The sequence below is a fragment of the Gasterosteus aculeatus genome, chromosome 20 (assembly GCF_964276395.1).
Source record: "Gasterosteus aculeatus chromosome 20, fGasAcu3.hap1.1, whole genome shotgun sequence".
Taxonomy (NCBI): Eukaryota; Metazoa; Chordata; class Actinopteri; order Perciformes; family Gasterosteidae; genus Gasterosteus; species Gasterosteus aculeatus.
The window spans coordinates 5,804,433-5,817,637 of record NC_135707.1 but is presented as its reverse complement, the minus strand read 5'-3'; the positions used below and the strand labels follow the sequence as shown (position 1 = coordinate 5,817,637).

Sequence of the window (13,205 nt, the reverse complement as noted above, 5' to 3'; positions counted from 1 at the left end):
GAGCCAGTCAGTCTCTTTTCCTTTTAATAAGAACAAATGTTTCAATGTTGACTGAATGACTCAATGAAACCGGAGCAGAAACATTTAAATACGTGATGTTGCAGCTTCAAGCTTTCGTAGCCCCTCCCCCGCCACGGCCCCCATGAATACAGAAAAAGCATCAGCACGTAAATGATGCCTTGTGCGGTCGGTATTTGTGATATATAAAGTAAGGTACCGCTTGTTGTCTTCCGCTCTGTTCTTCCTCTTTCTCTCTTCTTCGTCCTCTCTGCTCTGCAATTATTTACAGGCTGGTTTGTCTTCACACTGCAGGCCCTCGTTAGCCAAACCACTCAAATGTGATCATGTGTTAATACGTATATATGTATAATTAATATCATGGTCATAAACTTTGACACTATAAAGGAACTGTGAAAAAGGAAAAGTACCATGTGTGAGAAAATGTGCGTGTGAATGATTAGTATTATGATGATAATATATTTAGTCTTTAAAGTGCATCTTGACAGTTTTGTTGCAACAGCAAGAGCACCTATATTAGGAACAGTGTTGTCAGGGATGCGGGTGGAAGGCAGGACTCAGATGCAGACTTGCAGGAAACAAAAGACTTTAATAGTCGAAAGGGTCAAAAAACACAGGAACCGGGGGCAAAAGCACACAGGCAAGAAACTACGGAGAACGCGACAAGTGACAACAGACACACATGGTTTAAATACACTAGGGAGGTGCAGGTGATTGGACACAGGTGGAAACTATTAGACGATCACAGGGGATGACGGGACAAGGCAGGAAGTGAAGTTACCCAAGGACACGAGTGGCAGAAAACTACAAAATATAACATGAAGTGAACCACACCGTGACAGTACCCCTCCCCCTTAAGGGCCGACTTCCAGGCGGCTCACACTAGAGCGAAACAAGGGGTGGGGGGGGGGGAGGGAAACCCGAGACGTTGGTCGGACCACCCGGGAAACTCTGGCGGGCGGCCCGGCGGGCGGCCAGACGAGCGGGGAGCCTCTGGTGGTCGGCCTGGCGGATAGGCATTTGGCCGGCTCCGGAACGTCTCTGGAATTGCAGGCTCGGGGACACGGGAAACGTCCGGGGTAGTCGTCGTCGGCTCGGGGACACGGGAAACGTCCGGGGTAGTCGTCGTCGGCTCGGGGACACGGGAAACGTCCGGGGTAGTCGTCGTCGGCTCGGGGACACGGGAAACGTCCGGGGTAGTCGTCGTCGGCTCGGGGACACGGGAAACGTCCGGGGTAGTCGTCGTCGGCTCGGGGACACGGGAAACGTCCGGGGTAGTCGTCGTCGGCTCGGGGACACGGAACACCTCCGCAGGCGGCTCGGGGACACGGAACACCTCCGCAGTTGGCTCGGGGACACGGAACACCTCCGCAGTCGGCTCCGGCTCGGGGACACGGAACACCTCCGCAGTCGGCTCCGGCTCGGGGACACAGAACACCTCCGCAGTCGGCTCCGGCTCGGGGACACGGAACACCTCCGCAGTCGGCTCCGGCTCGGGGACACGGAACACCTCCGCAGTCGGCTCCGGCTCGGGGACACGGAACACCTCCGCAGTCGGCTCCGGCTCGGGGACACGGAACACCTCCGCAGTCGGCTCCGGCTCGGGGACACGGAACACCTCCGCAGTCGGCTCCGGCTCGGGGACACGGAACACCTCCGCAGTCGGCTCCGGCTCGGGGACACGGAACACCTCCGCAGTCGGCTCCGGCTCGGGGACACGGAACACCTCCGCAGTCGGCTCCGGCTCGGGGACACGGAACACCTCCGCAGTCGGCTCCGGCTTGGGGACACGGAACACCTCCGGAGTCGGCGGCGGCTCAGCCCCCCCCTTAACCCACCCCGTAGCCCCCCCCCCTCAAGGGCCGGATCCCAGACAGCCCTCAAATCACCAACGGGAGGGAGGGAGAGGACCACGGGATGGGAGGGAGGGAGCCTGAGTCTCGGAGCGGGGACTGGGGCGTCGGGGTCATGAGTCTCGGAGGGGGGACTGGCCGAGTCGGGGCCATGGCTGAGAGTCTCGGAGCGGGGACTGGCCGAGTCGGGGGCATGGAACGTGGGGCCGGTACTGGTCGGGTCGGGGGCATGGAACGTGGGGCCGGTACTGGTCGGGTCGGGGGCATGGAACGTGGGGCCGGTACTGGTCGGGTCGGGGGCATGGAACGTGGGGCCGGTACTGGTCGGGTCGGGGGAATGGATCGTGGGGCCGGTACCGGTCGGGGGCATGGCTGAGAGTCTCGGAGCGGGAGATCGCTGCGGCGGCCCAGCGGGAACGGGAGATCGCTGCGGCGGCCCAGCGGGAACGGGAGATCGCTGCGGCGGCCCAGCGGGAACGGGAGAACGCTGGGGCGGCCCAGCGGGACGTCTGTTACTCCTCTGGCCAGGGCTCCTCTTAGGATTTAGGAGATCCCGGAGCTCGAGGCAGGCGAGCTGATAGTCCCTGGGACCGAAGATGCAGTTCGTCTTCCGCGTCTGCTGAGCCCTTCTTTGGTCGCGTCATTCTGTCAGGGGGTGCGTGTGGGAGGCAGGACTCAAACGCAGACTTGCGGGAAACAAAAGACTTTAATAGTCAAAAGGGTCAAAAAACACAGGAACCGGGGGCAAAAGCACACAGGCAAGAAACTACGGCGATCCAAGACGAAAGACAAGGACATGCGTGACGAAAAACAATGACGCGACAAGTGACAACAGACACACATGGTTTAAATACACTAGGGAGGTGCAGGTGATTGGACACAGGTGGAAACTATTAGACGATCACAGGGGATGACGGGACAAGGCAGGAAGTGAAGTTACCCAAGGACACGAGTGGCAGAAAACTACAAAATATAACATGAAGTGAACCACACCGTGACAAGTGTGGTTTTTATGGTTAATATTTCAGTGTGCGACTTCTGTAAGTTGTGTTCTCAGAAAGGTCTTTGATGTGATGACTAATTTAAACATTGACACTTTGAGATGGTAGATTATGACTATTTCTATATTTAGCTGTTAAATGGCTACTTGTTTGTCCTCATCAGCCTGTATACTCCTCATATCGAACTCTCACAAGAGAACCTGTCAATGTTACTGATGATTCCCTTCCAAACATAAACAAGTGTGTTGTGTTTATAATAAGCTCAGTTGATTCTTTGAACACATACAAAAGGGAATTCAACTGTGAGTTCCTAAACACAAACATTATCAGGGTTGTAGAGACAAATTGCGTACAAACATTTTATCAATTTGAAAAAACAGTCCATTGAAAAAGCAGAATAACTTTTTTTTCCAAATACATTCATGAATGAAAGCAAAAATGAACAGTAATAGAATATGTGTTGAAAATTAAGTTCAAGTTGTGGATTGAAAAGCACTGGAACTGATACGATCAATCAACTCGCTAACTAAATGAAACCAAAACTGACAAAGTTTTAACAAAGATTACTTTTTCTGTTTCGTAGGTGCTTTATGTTTCAAATTATAATGCATAGGTACCAAATGTGCCAGTTAGTCTAATACTCAATACTTTAATATTATTTTGGCAAAATATTCATAGACTGATATATAAGTCGTATTAGGCAAAATCATACATCTTAATTATCTGAAAATGCTCATTGGTTCATCAAATGTAAACCAATTGTGAACCATTTTCATGAACCTTCATGCATGTTGAAGGAGGAACAGAAGAACCATCTTGTTGATCCCTCAGTGGAAGCTGATGCTTCTTAGTTCAGAGGTCGAGCGATGACATCATACTCTGGGGATTAGTGGGTTTTCTGCAGTGACATGCTAGTTCTGTCCTCTTGGTTTGGCATCACTTTTTTCCTTGTGTTCCTTTGGAGAGAAGTAAGAGTGAGACATGACGTGTTGTCTCAAGGTCTCCGCTGCATCGACGTAGTGATCAAAGAACAACATGATGAAGTAGAGACGTACCAGAGAAACAGAAGAGGATCATGCAGATGATATTCACAACGAGAGAAACAACAGCGATCACCATCCAGAGAAGCTCTGGTCCACGTTGATCTAATGTTACAAATGGCACAATGTAGATCAGGGCAGTGGTATAGTCTACGTTATAAGAGAAAGAGAAATTGCTCTTTGTATATTTGGATAGACTTCTGCGCAGTGGGACCAAAACCCAACAGCTTACAATCACGCAAACTATCACACAAATGGCACCATTGTGTCCTAAAGAGTTTTTATATGCATAAAGACAATAAATCAATACAGACATGTACAGAAAGGGGTTTTCCAGTGATTTCTGAGAAAGAGGGCGGTCTGACAGGTGATTTATACAGAGGAACTTTCTGAGCAATTACTGAGAAAGAGGGCCGAGTTTAAGGGGAGTAGTTTCTGAAAGAAGTAGACAAAAGTTCAAAGGGGGGAGGGGGGTGATGCAGTGTTTCCTCTACTGGTGACTTTGAAGCTAAACACATGTAACCAGTGTTAGCTGTGAATGATGGACACCAAATATGACATCAATTTATCAGTTATGGAAGGTGTATTTTCTATTAAAGCCGAAGGCCGTAATTACACACATTATATTGGAATGGATTATTTCATCATAGTTCACATTTTCAAAACAAATTGCTCTTTAAATCCAACAGAAGAGACCTAATGATGATTGTCTCGGTGTGTGTTCACCGTCCTGCTTTCCTGAGGTTATAATGCTTAATGTGTGTCGCACTTCCCCATCAGTGTTGTGATTGACAGTGTGGTGATGACAGATCGTGTGAGTCCCCAGCAGAGGCCATGTGATGGTGGCCAAAGTAAACCTTCACTGACAGACACACACAAGCACAGGTGTGGACCCCCCAGTGAACCTCACATGTAGAGCTACTTAGAAACTTTGGAAAAAAAGGCAAGACTATAATGTTGGTTGCGGGTTATAATGCAACCATGGTAACTGGTTCCAATGTAATGTGTGATGTAATCGCTTATGATTTTGTTGTTTTTTGATTTTTTTTTTCCGTGAGAAATTGGCGGGAGTGCGTGACTAGAGACCGAAATGCGTGACTGACACTTGAGAGTGACGGATTCTGCGTTGGTTGGTTGGCTAAGTTGCTAGCTTAGCTTAGCTTAGCTGAAGCTAATGCAACCTCATCAAAGGTTGACAGCCACTCTGCTAGTGATAGCACTTGAATAATCTTGTTGCAGATAATGTAGAGCAATAGACATTTTTAAAGCTAAATCAATGAATTGCGCTCAGTTATAATTGTTGGAGAAATAATATCACACTGCCATAAAAAGTTAAATCCGATGCCCCTCAGATGTTTGTTTGATTAGCTTGAAGACACACAGGCCGCCTTTACGTTACTCACTAGAAATAAAAACAATATAACACACAGAGTATAATAAATAATCAATACGCCGATAGCCAAATAAGACATTTTCTTACCTCCCACTTAAGTTCCTGATCTTATGATCCAGGGAACTTACCAAACTCACTTAAAAGACCTCTTTTTTATTTTATTTTTATTTTTTTAGAACCCTTAAATGTTCACAATGTCTATGTGTAAGCGTCCGATGAAGGCACGACTGACGGGGGAACAGTTTAGTCCACTGTCCAAGTCATTTACATCCCTTTGGCAGGTATGCAGTGTACTGCCCGGGCATGCGAGGTATGGAATGTGAGTGCTCTCCTTCATGTATGTGCAATGTAATTGGCCTGGTGGCAGCGCTAGGCTTGCACCACGCAGCCAACAGGGCTAAGATGGTAACAGGGTGACAGGGGCTTGGCCGGTGAATGAGAGGGGTTTGGGAAGATGCCAGTGTCATGGCGGTTTGGGTGGATGAGTTTAGTCCTCCACTGGGAGAAGGACCACCAGTCTTCTCACGTCTCTCCTGATAACCGTCATGGGCAGCGAAGAACTCCTCTTCTTCTGGCCACCCGCCAGGGATACAGGAATTCCAGCCCACGTTGCGATGTCAGCGTCCCTAACGATCCCTTTACTGTCAGGATAAACTGTCAGAATCCGGCCCAGGCGAAACTGCCCTCTCATAGCATTTGGGTCAGCAATCCAGACGAGGTCGACGACTTTGACGTTCCTCTCCGTCCGGTGCCACTTGTGTCGAATGAACAGATTTGGGCCTGCTAGTTCCCTCCACTTTGCCCAGAACCGGTCCACTCCGATTTGAATAGCCCTCAGACGACGCCAGGGATGAGTGTCTAGGTCAAGCCCGCTGGTGTCTCCTCCAAGCGATGCTCGACCCAGTATGAGGGAGTTGGGTGTAAAGTACTCAACAGAGTCCTCCTGATCTTGAGCTCTGGCATCAATTGGGCGTTCGTTTGTCAGGTTGGCTGCCTGATAGAACACAGTTTGGAGCTCCCCCCATGTGAGGGACCCTGTAGTTCCTCCTAGGCTTATCAGCGCCTTCTTTAAAAGCTTCACAGCTGCCTCCGCAGCTCCATTCCTGTGGGGTGCATCTGCAGGGTGAAAATCCCACTTCCATTCAGTCCCGTTCTTAGCAGCTACATCTTCTATAGACGCAGCCTGCAAGCAAGCCAGATGTTTATGCAGCTCATGCAGAGCCGACTTGGCCCCAATGAAGTTGGTGCCTCTGTCGGACCATAGTTTTCCTGGATGCCCCCTCAGAGCAACAAAGCGGGAGTATGCTTGGAGGAAACTTTCTGCCGACTGGTCATCGGTGAGGTCCGCATGGACGGCTCTCGAGGCCATACAACAGAAAACAATGCCCCAGACCTTCTTGCTGGTCCTTCTTTTAACCGCGTCTTTCACCTCGAAGGGGCCAAAAAGGTCGAGGGTCGCATTTTCGAACGGGCTTGCTCTACTGGTACGCTCTTGAGGGAGATCACTCATTACTTGCTGGCACGTCTTTGCTCGTTTCTTTCTGCAGGTGACACAGTTGTTTAGCGCCTTCTAAACTGTTCTTCGTCCCTGCATGATCCAGGCTTTCCTCCTTGTCCGTAGAAGGGTAGAGGCAACACCTTCATGGTTTTCTTCATGTGCCTTCCTGGCCAGTAGGGTTGCAAGCCACGACTGGCATGGGATCAGCGGTACAGTCACTCGATCTTCATCCCAGCATTGGATTCTCCCTCCGCAGAGCAAGAGTCCTGTTTTTTCCTCTTCCTGGACAACCAGGCGATCCAGGGTTGCGTCGTGGAACTCAACCCCACCCTGAGCTTCGAGAGCTAGATCTTTGAAAGCTGTTGCTCGTTCTTCCACAGACAGGCATGGTCTTGCCTCCCACTTTGACCGAACTGGAGCCTGGCTGTTACCCGGCCAGATTCCTACTGCTTGTCTCACCCAGGCGATGCTCCCACACAACCGTGCAAGTGAGCTGAACCGCTGGGGGTCCACAAGGGGTACAAGTGCAACACTGGTTGGGCCTGACCCTTTCCTGGGCTGGGCTCCTACTGTGACCAGTCCCATGAATGCCTTACTCCGAAGTCCCCCGATCTCAGCAACCGAGGGGGTTGATCTCTCTGGCAGTTTTCACCGGCCATTCTGACTCAGGCAACTTCAAAAATTCTGGGCCTTCCTGCCAGACAGATCCTTCAGCAAGCTCCTCCGGGGATGCCCCCCTTGTGATGAGGTCAGCGATGTTCAGTCTACCTTCGACCCAGTTCCAGCTATCTACTGATCCAGCCTTTTGGATTTCTCCAATCCGGTTTGCAAAAAGTGTTTGATAGCCATAGCTATCCTTCTGGATAGCTCCCAAAATTGTCTGACTGTCGACAAAAGGAATCCACTGATCGACCTTGATGTAGCAGTGCTTCTCGAAGTATGTCTTCAGGCGGGATGCAAAGACAGCCCCGCACAGTTCTGCTTTAATGACATCACCTTTCTCGTCTAGAGGAGTGAGCTTGCCCTTTTATTCAACCAGCTTAACTGCAACTGCATCTTCTGTCTCCCACCGTAGATAAAGAACAGCGCTGTAGGAAGCTTCACTACCATCGGAAAATGTGATTCCCATTGGGCGGCCTATGGCTCCATGAGGTGTGAGACTCCTGTTGAATCTGAGTTGGCCACGTCTCACATTCTGCTCAAAAAGTTTTATTGCAGCTTCTTGAAGACGTGGCGAAAGAGGGTCGTCCCAGGTGTCCTTGGACTGATGGTCTCTTCCTGCTTCCTGAAAGGATTCTCTTACGAGCATCACTCCTCGTTGCTTGCCGGGTGAGGCCAGGCCGATGGGGTCATAGAGCCCTGCGATCTGACTCAGCAGCATGCGTCGAGTGAGAGGGTCGGGGGTGCCGCCTCTGACCTTATCCCCTCGTAGATCCAGACCGGTCCTCATCTTTCCTCGTCTCCTTGAGAGGTTCACAGACGTCAGCACACAGAGTTTGTCAGATTCGGGTTCATATTCCAATCCCAATACCTTATTCTCCTCGTCCCGCATCTGGTTGGGTCTTGGGCTCTGTTGACCTGACATTGCTGGGGTCAGTGGGTTTCTCACTCCTCCCACTTTGGCCTGTCAGGGCCCAGGGCTTGAGGGAGAAGCCACCTGCTCTTAGGATTTTTTCCACTCCTTCGGTCATCCTAACCAGAGTTTGGAGATCATTATGCGATGTTAGAACATCGTCCACATAGCAGTCCTCTGTCAGAATTCTAGCAGTCCTCTGTCAGAGTCCTCTGTCAGAGAAAATGAACATTTTCCACATGTGTATGCAAAGAAAGAGCTTTATTAACAACACACAAACAACTACATACAAAGTGAGGATCTGCCCACAATTGGGTAACGGCAGTTTAAAAACTACAGCTCAGTAAACTGTCCGTTTGCCTCCTTGGGGTTGTAGACCGTCACTGGCGCCGTGTTTTCCGAGGCAGGTCTGTTGTGCAGGCGCCTAGTGTGCGGGGCTCTCTATTTCGGAGTCGCCTCTAACCAGGACTACACTCAGAAATGGCGGCGACCGTACAATCCACCCCGAGGCCCCGCCAACAACGCCATCCTCTCCGTCCGATGTGAGCTCTACGGTGGCGGATTTCCAGCGTTCCACCTCGTCATCAGCCAGCACACTTTGTCTCGATTCCAGCAGCTGTAAAAACAACAATGAATCAGTACTGTACGATGCGTATGGACACAAAACATCTATCAATGCACCTGAAAAAAAGTCAGCAAATAAACGCTGACCCTCTTTCTTCTCGCTCGACTCCGCGCTGAATCCTTCACAGCTTCCTTCGCTTGAGTGTTCCGGCTGGGAAAACCTGAAGCTCCTGAGTACCGTCTCAAAATACGTCTCACAGGCGGCTGGAAAACAATTAAATGAGTGTGGTATGAATAAAAAAATCAAACACAAGTCACAGTAACATTTAACAAGGAAGGAGAAACAGTAAACGGCATTACTTACACACAATGACGTCGTCTAAATCTGGACTTTTCCCGGAGCAAATACGAGGTCACCGTCTCATTATGAGGCGAGATTAGTCTGTGAAAACAAAATGTACAGTTATGATCGGTATCCATTCTATGGTATCTATACGTATATATTTCCTTATACTGCAGAATGAAAGCATATTCTTTAAAGCTGACCCTTGCTCCGGTTCGTGGCGCCTGTAATTCGTCTCGGAGTTGTGAAGACGGCGCACCGCTTCCTGTAAACGACACGGCAAAGAAAATACACTTTAATAAAGCTGTTTCTGCTCACTTGTAAGGCTACTGCCTTTATTCACAGTACATGAATGGAAATGTGGCCTAGATTTGTTCTACTTCCGAACAGACTGACATAAAAAGGGGAAGTCTGTAAATACACACAACACTGCTGGAACATTCTTATATTGCACCAATTCAAGTCAAATTCCTCTATTTGCCACAAACGTGGCAACAAATTGTTTCGGATCTGATGTCGGCTGATCTGATTCTGAACAGCAACGCATGATACTCTGCTGTCAGTGTGTGTCAAATAAACTTTAATTTCTTCTTCTTTAATAACGTCCAAACCAAACATTAATACTAAAATAAACACGCATATCCATAAATGTCACATTATCCAATGTTAGGCAAATGCTAATGATGGCACTATCAAATTTCCTACAGAACAACAGCCTTTAATCCATTACTGACACTGACAGTTCCAACACTGTGTGTCATAACAATAGGAATATCTCTTTAAATGTAGTTCAAATAATAGTTTTCATTAGGGGGCCTTTGCAATGCTCCACACAGACTTGCTTGAGGCTCTCTGGAAGACATTTTGAGCACTTCATGAACCCTTACTGTAAGTCAGCGTTAGATGCTGACTTTTCCCGAGGAAATTATCAATGTCATTGCAACGTGACGTTAAAAACGGTGAACATGTGAGGGCGTAACAGACAGTTCTGTTCAGACAGACAAATATATTGATAATTGCTCATTTATTAATAGTTAATTTTGTCATTCGGGTTATTTTGACTGGGCGGCACGGTGGCGTGGTGGTTAGCACTGTTGCCTCACAGCAAGACGGTCCTGGTTTCGATTCCACCCAGTGGCCTTTCTGTGTGGAGTCTGCATGTTCTCCCCATGTCTGCGTGGGTTCTCTCCGGGTATTCCGGCTTCCTCCCACAGTCCAAAGACATGCTCTGGGGATCAGGTTAATTGGTGTGTGAATGGTTGTGTGTCTCTGTAGGTAATTTTAACTCGTTCCCGTTCTAATGCCCAGCATTTCAAGCCATCACACACTGGGCATTTCATGGGCCTTCTTGAATACGATGAACGGACGCCCCCTAGTGGCGACACCTGCTGGTCGTTAGACACTACACACGTAAGAGTAGAATAGAAAGTTCTTATAGTAAAGACAAGAATAATAAACTATGATAATATCACAGGTTGAATATGCATCTATCTCACAATAACAACATCAACTACCTTCCCCTGCACTACAAACGCAACAACAAAAGGCAATATCATTACAGCGCATCTCTAATGTTTACGGCCCTTTAACGTCTACATCTGGGACGCGGATGAAACACTGAACTTTTTATTGAGCGCTGTGATCCAAAAAACACAGAACGGACGTTAACTGTTTCAGTCTGCGAGATTGAATTGTCTGGCAACGAGCATGTTGTGTTGCGAGCCAACTTTTTACACACTTCCGCTTTCGTATGTACGCTCAGAATGTGTGTGCGGTACGCAACAAACCGTTCACGTTGGTTCCGTATTGATGAGTCTTTCGTTAATTTGATTTCAATGTAAACGAGTGTTATTAATACGTACAAAATCGTTTTTTAAAAGAACATTTGGTTTTTAAACTCCCGTAAATATAAAAAAAAGCTTTAGCTTAGTTAGTTTGTTCGCTGCGCGGACACATACGAACGCTATGCCGGGACGCCGTTGCCATGACAACTCAAACAGAGCGCACGCACGTTCCGTTAGCAACGCATCGAGATTTCTGTAGCGTTAACTGAAGCATACACACACGCTTCTGTCAATAGTTCACACAATGGCTACACCATCTGAAACTCTCGTGAAATACGACCCCCCAGTTTTGGTCAACAAAACCGACATGAAATCACGAAAGGTGAGTTTCCACGATGGCAAAGGCACAAAGGAGAAGCGGTAATGCAGGCCTGGGAAACTTTGAATTAACGTTAAGCCAAAAATAGACCATTCTTAGAAAAGGAGATACGTCTGTAAACTGCTAATGAACACCCACCCTGCTCCATCCCCTCAGCCCACATCAGAAGCTGCCGAAGCCCCCGGGCAAGGCATTCAGGAGATCCTCAACCGCATCTTTCCGCCGAGGTATAACTAGCTCCTACTATCAACAAAACATCATTCAACAAGTGCAAACCACACTCTCATTGATCCGGGCCTCTGTCATCACAGGGAATGGATGGAGGGGAATCAGCTGTGGGTGCAGCAGGTGTCCAGCGCACCTTTCACCAGAGCGGACATCATTCAACTGGAGGAGCTTCTGGACAGGAGGCTGCAGCAATCGCAGGCCAGAGGAACAGGAATCTGTCCTCAGCGCACGGCGCTCTCCTTCCAGTGCTTCGGTGGGCAGGATCACTGTGGGGAAGCAACGACAGGCCAACGATTTACCGATTTACACGCAGGCGGCGCATTCAGAGATAAAGGAGGCGCATAGTTAGATTTGTAAACTATCGGGCTAAATGGACCTTTGAACCATGTCTCCACATTCCTGATTGTTCCGCTTCTTTCAGATGAGCTGATCAGACAGGTGACCATCGAGTGCGCTGAGAGGGGGGCGTTGCTGCTGATGGTCAGGGATCAGATTCAGATGACCTTTGGTGTGTACCAGGCCCTGAATGAGGGCAGCATGGCTTTTGGAACCAGGAAAGCGTTGCAGGCCGAGCTGGGCAAGGCTGACGAGGAGAAAACTGTAAGGACATTCAGAGGCTTTGCCGCTGTTTTTTTATGATGATTTTACCAATTTAGTTTACAAAATTTGTTATTTTTGCTTCATTTCTATCGTATAGATCGGTTTTATTGTTGTCGAGCTTTGTTGAGTCTCCCTGTTGATTTTATGGCCTTTTGCTGTTTGTTAGTCTTTGCTTAAGTGACTTCCAAGTGTCTTTATTTCTCATTTCTAGATTTCTGATCTGGAGGAGGAGAACCGAGACCTAAAGAAGCAACTGAGCGATTTGACAGCCGACAATGAAACTATTGAAAAGAGAGAAAACGAACAGCAACGAATGGAGAACGAGAAGCACGCCGAAAAGATTCAGGTCCTCACCAAAGCAAATGAGCAGTTCAGGGTGAGGTTTCTTTTCAATATATACAGTATAAATATATAGCAGCAAAGTCGTGACGCCGTCAGATTGTTATAATTGTCTTTCTGCTTGTCTTCCTGTTCAGAACAAACTGGAAGGGATCATTGCAGCGAAGACGCAAAACATTTCCTAATGAAACATGGAATTAAATCTTTGGCTTGTTAACTTTTTTCTGCTTTAGTTAAAGCATTAACTTCTGATAGTCAGTCCAAGAGGTGATGGCTGAACACAACTTTCTTTAACTCGTATAATCTACAAATGTGTTCAGTACATTGTTCTGATACAATTCTACGGTTGTTCTTTCACAGAAGTTTCTCAACTGTAATTCAGTTTTTTTTCTTTTGTCCAGATCGAAGGTGAAAAAAATGATGCAATATTAAACAGACAAGTAAACAGGTGACCAATGTTTGGCCAGTTTTGGCAATTGTCATTCAGTATAGTAGTTCAGTACACACATTCAGTCTTTTCCTGGTTTTAAAAGCTGCGTTACAATAAAGGAATGGCCCTTTTTATTATTCAATAAATCCAATACGCATACAA

General features: G+C 48.1%; 1 protein-coding gene and 1 long non-coding RNA gene across 2 annotated transcripts; one reads left to right on the top strand and one right to left on the bottom strand.

Moving 5' to 3' along the window:
* Positions 1-8,622: 8,622 nt before the first annotated feature.
* Positions 8,623-9,387, bottom strand: LOC144389516 (uncharacterized). The gene is made up of 3 exons (XR_013453629.1): positions 9,305-9,387; positions 9,088-9,204; positions 8,623-8,992 (listed from the first exon to the last, which is right to left on the bottom strand). It is a non-coding gene; the product is annotated as an uncharacterized LOC144389516 (long non-coding RNA).
* A 1,475-nt stretch (positions 9,388-10,862) lies between these two features.
* On the top strand, positions 10,863-13,205 carry LOC120810534 (33 kDa inner dynein arm light chain, axonemal). The gene is made up of 6 exons (XM_040165137.2): positions 10,863-11,449; positions 11,603-11,673; positions 11,758-11,927; positions 12,096-12,274; positions 12,486-12,650; positions 12,751-13,205. Exons 1-6 carry the CDS (start codon positions 11,372-11,374, stop codon positions 12,796-12,798), a joined length of 711 nt encoding a protein of 236 aa, XP_040021071.2. The 5' UTR covers positions 10,863-11,371; the 3' UTR covers positions 12,799-13,205.

Coding starts and splice junctions, on each gene's coding strand:
- LOC120810534 (XM_040165137.2), top strand. CDS start 11,372: ATGGCTACACCATCTGAAACTCTCGTGAAATACGACCCCCCAGTTTTG. Junction 11,450..11,602: donor CCGACATGAAATCACGAAAG/GTGAGTTTCCAC, acceptor CCATCCCCTCAG/CCCACATCAGAAGCTGCCGA. Junction 12,651..12,750: donor AAGCAAATGAGCAGTTCAGG/GTGAGGTTTCTT, acceptor CTTCCTGTTCAG/AACAAACTGGAAGGGATCAT.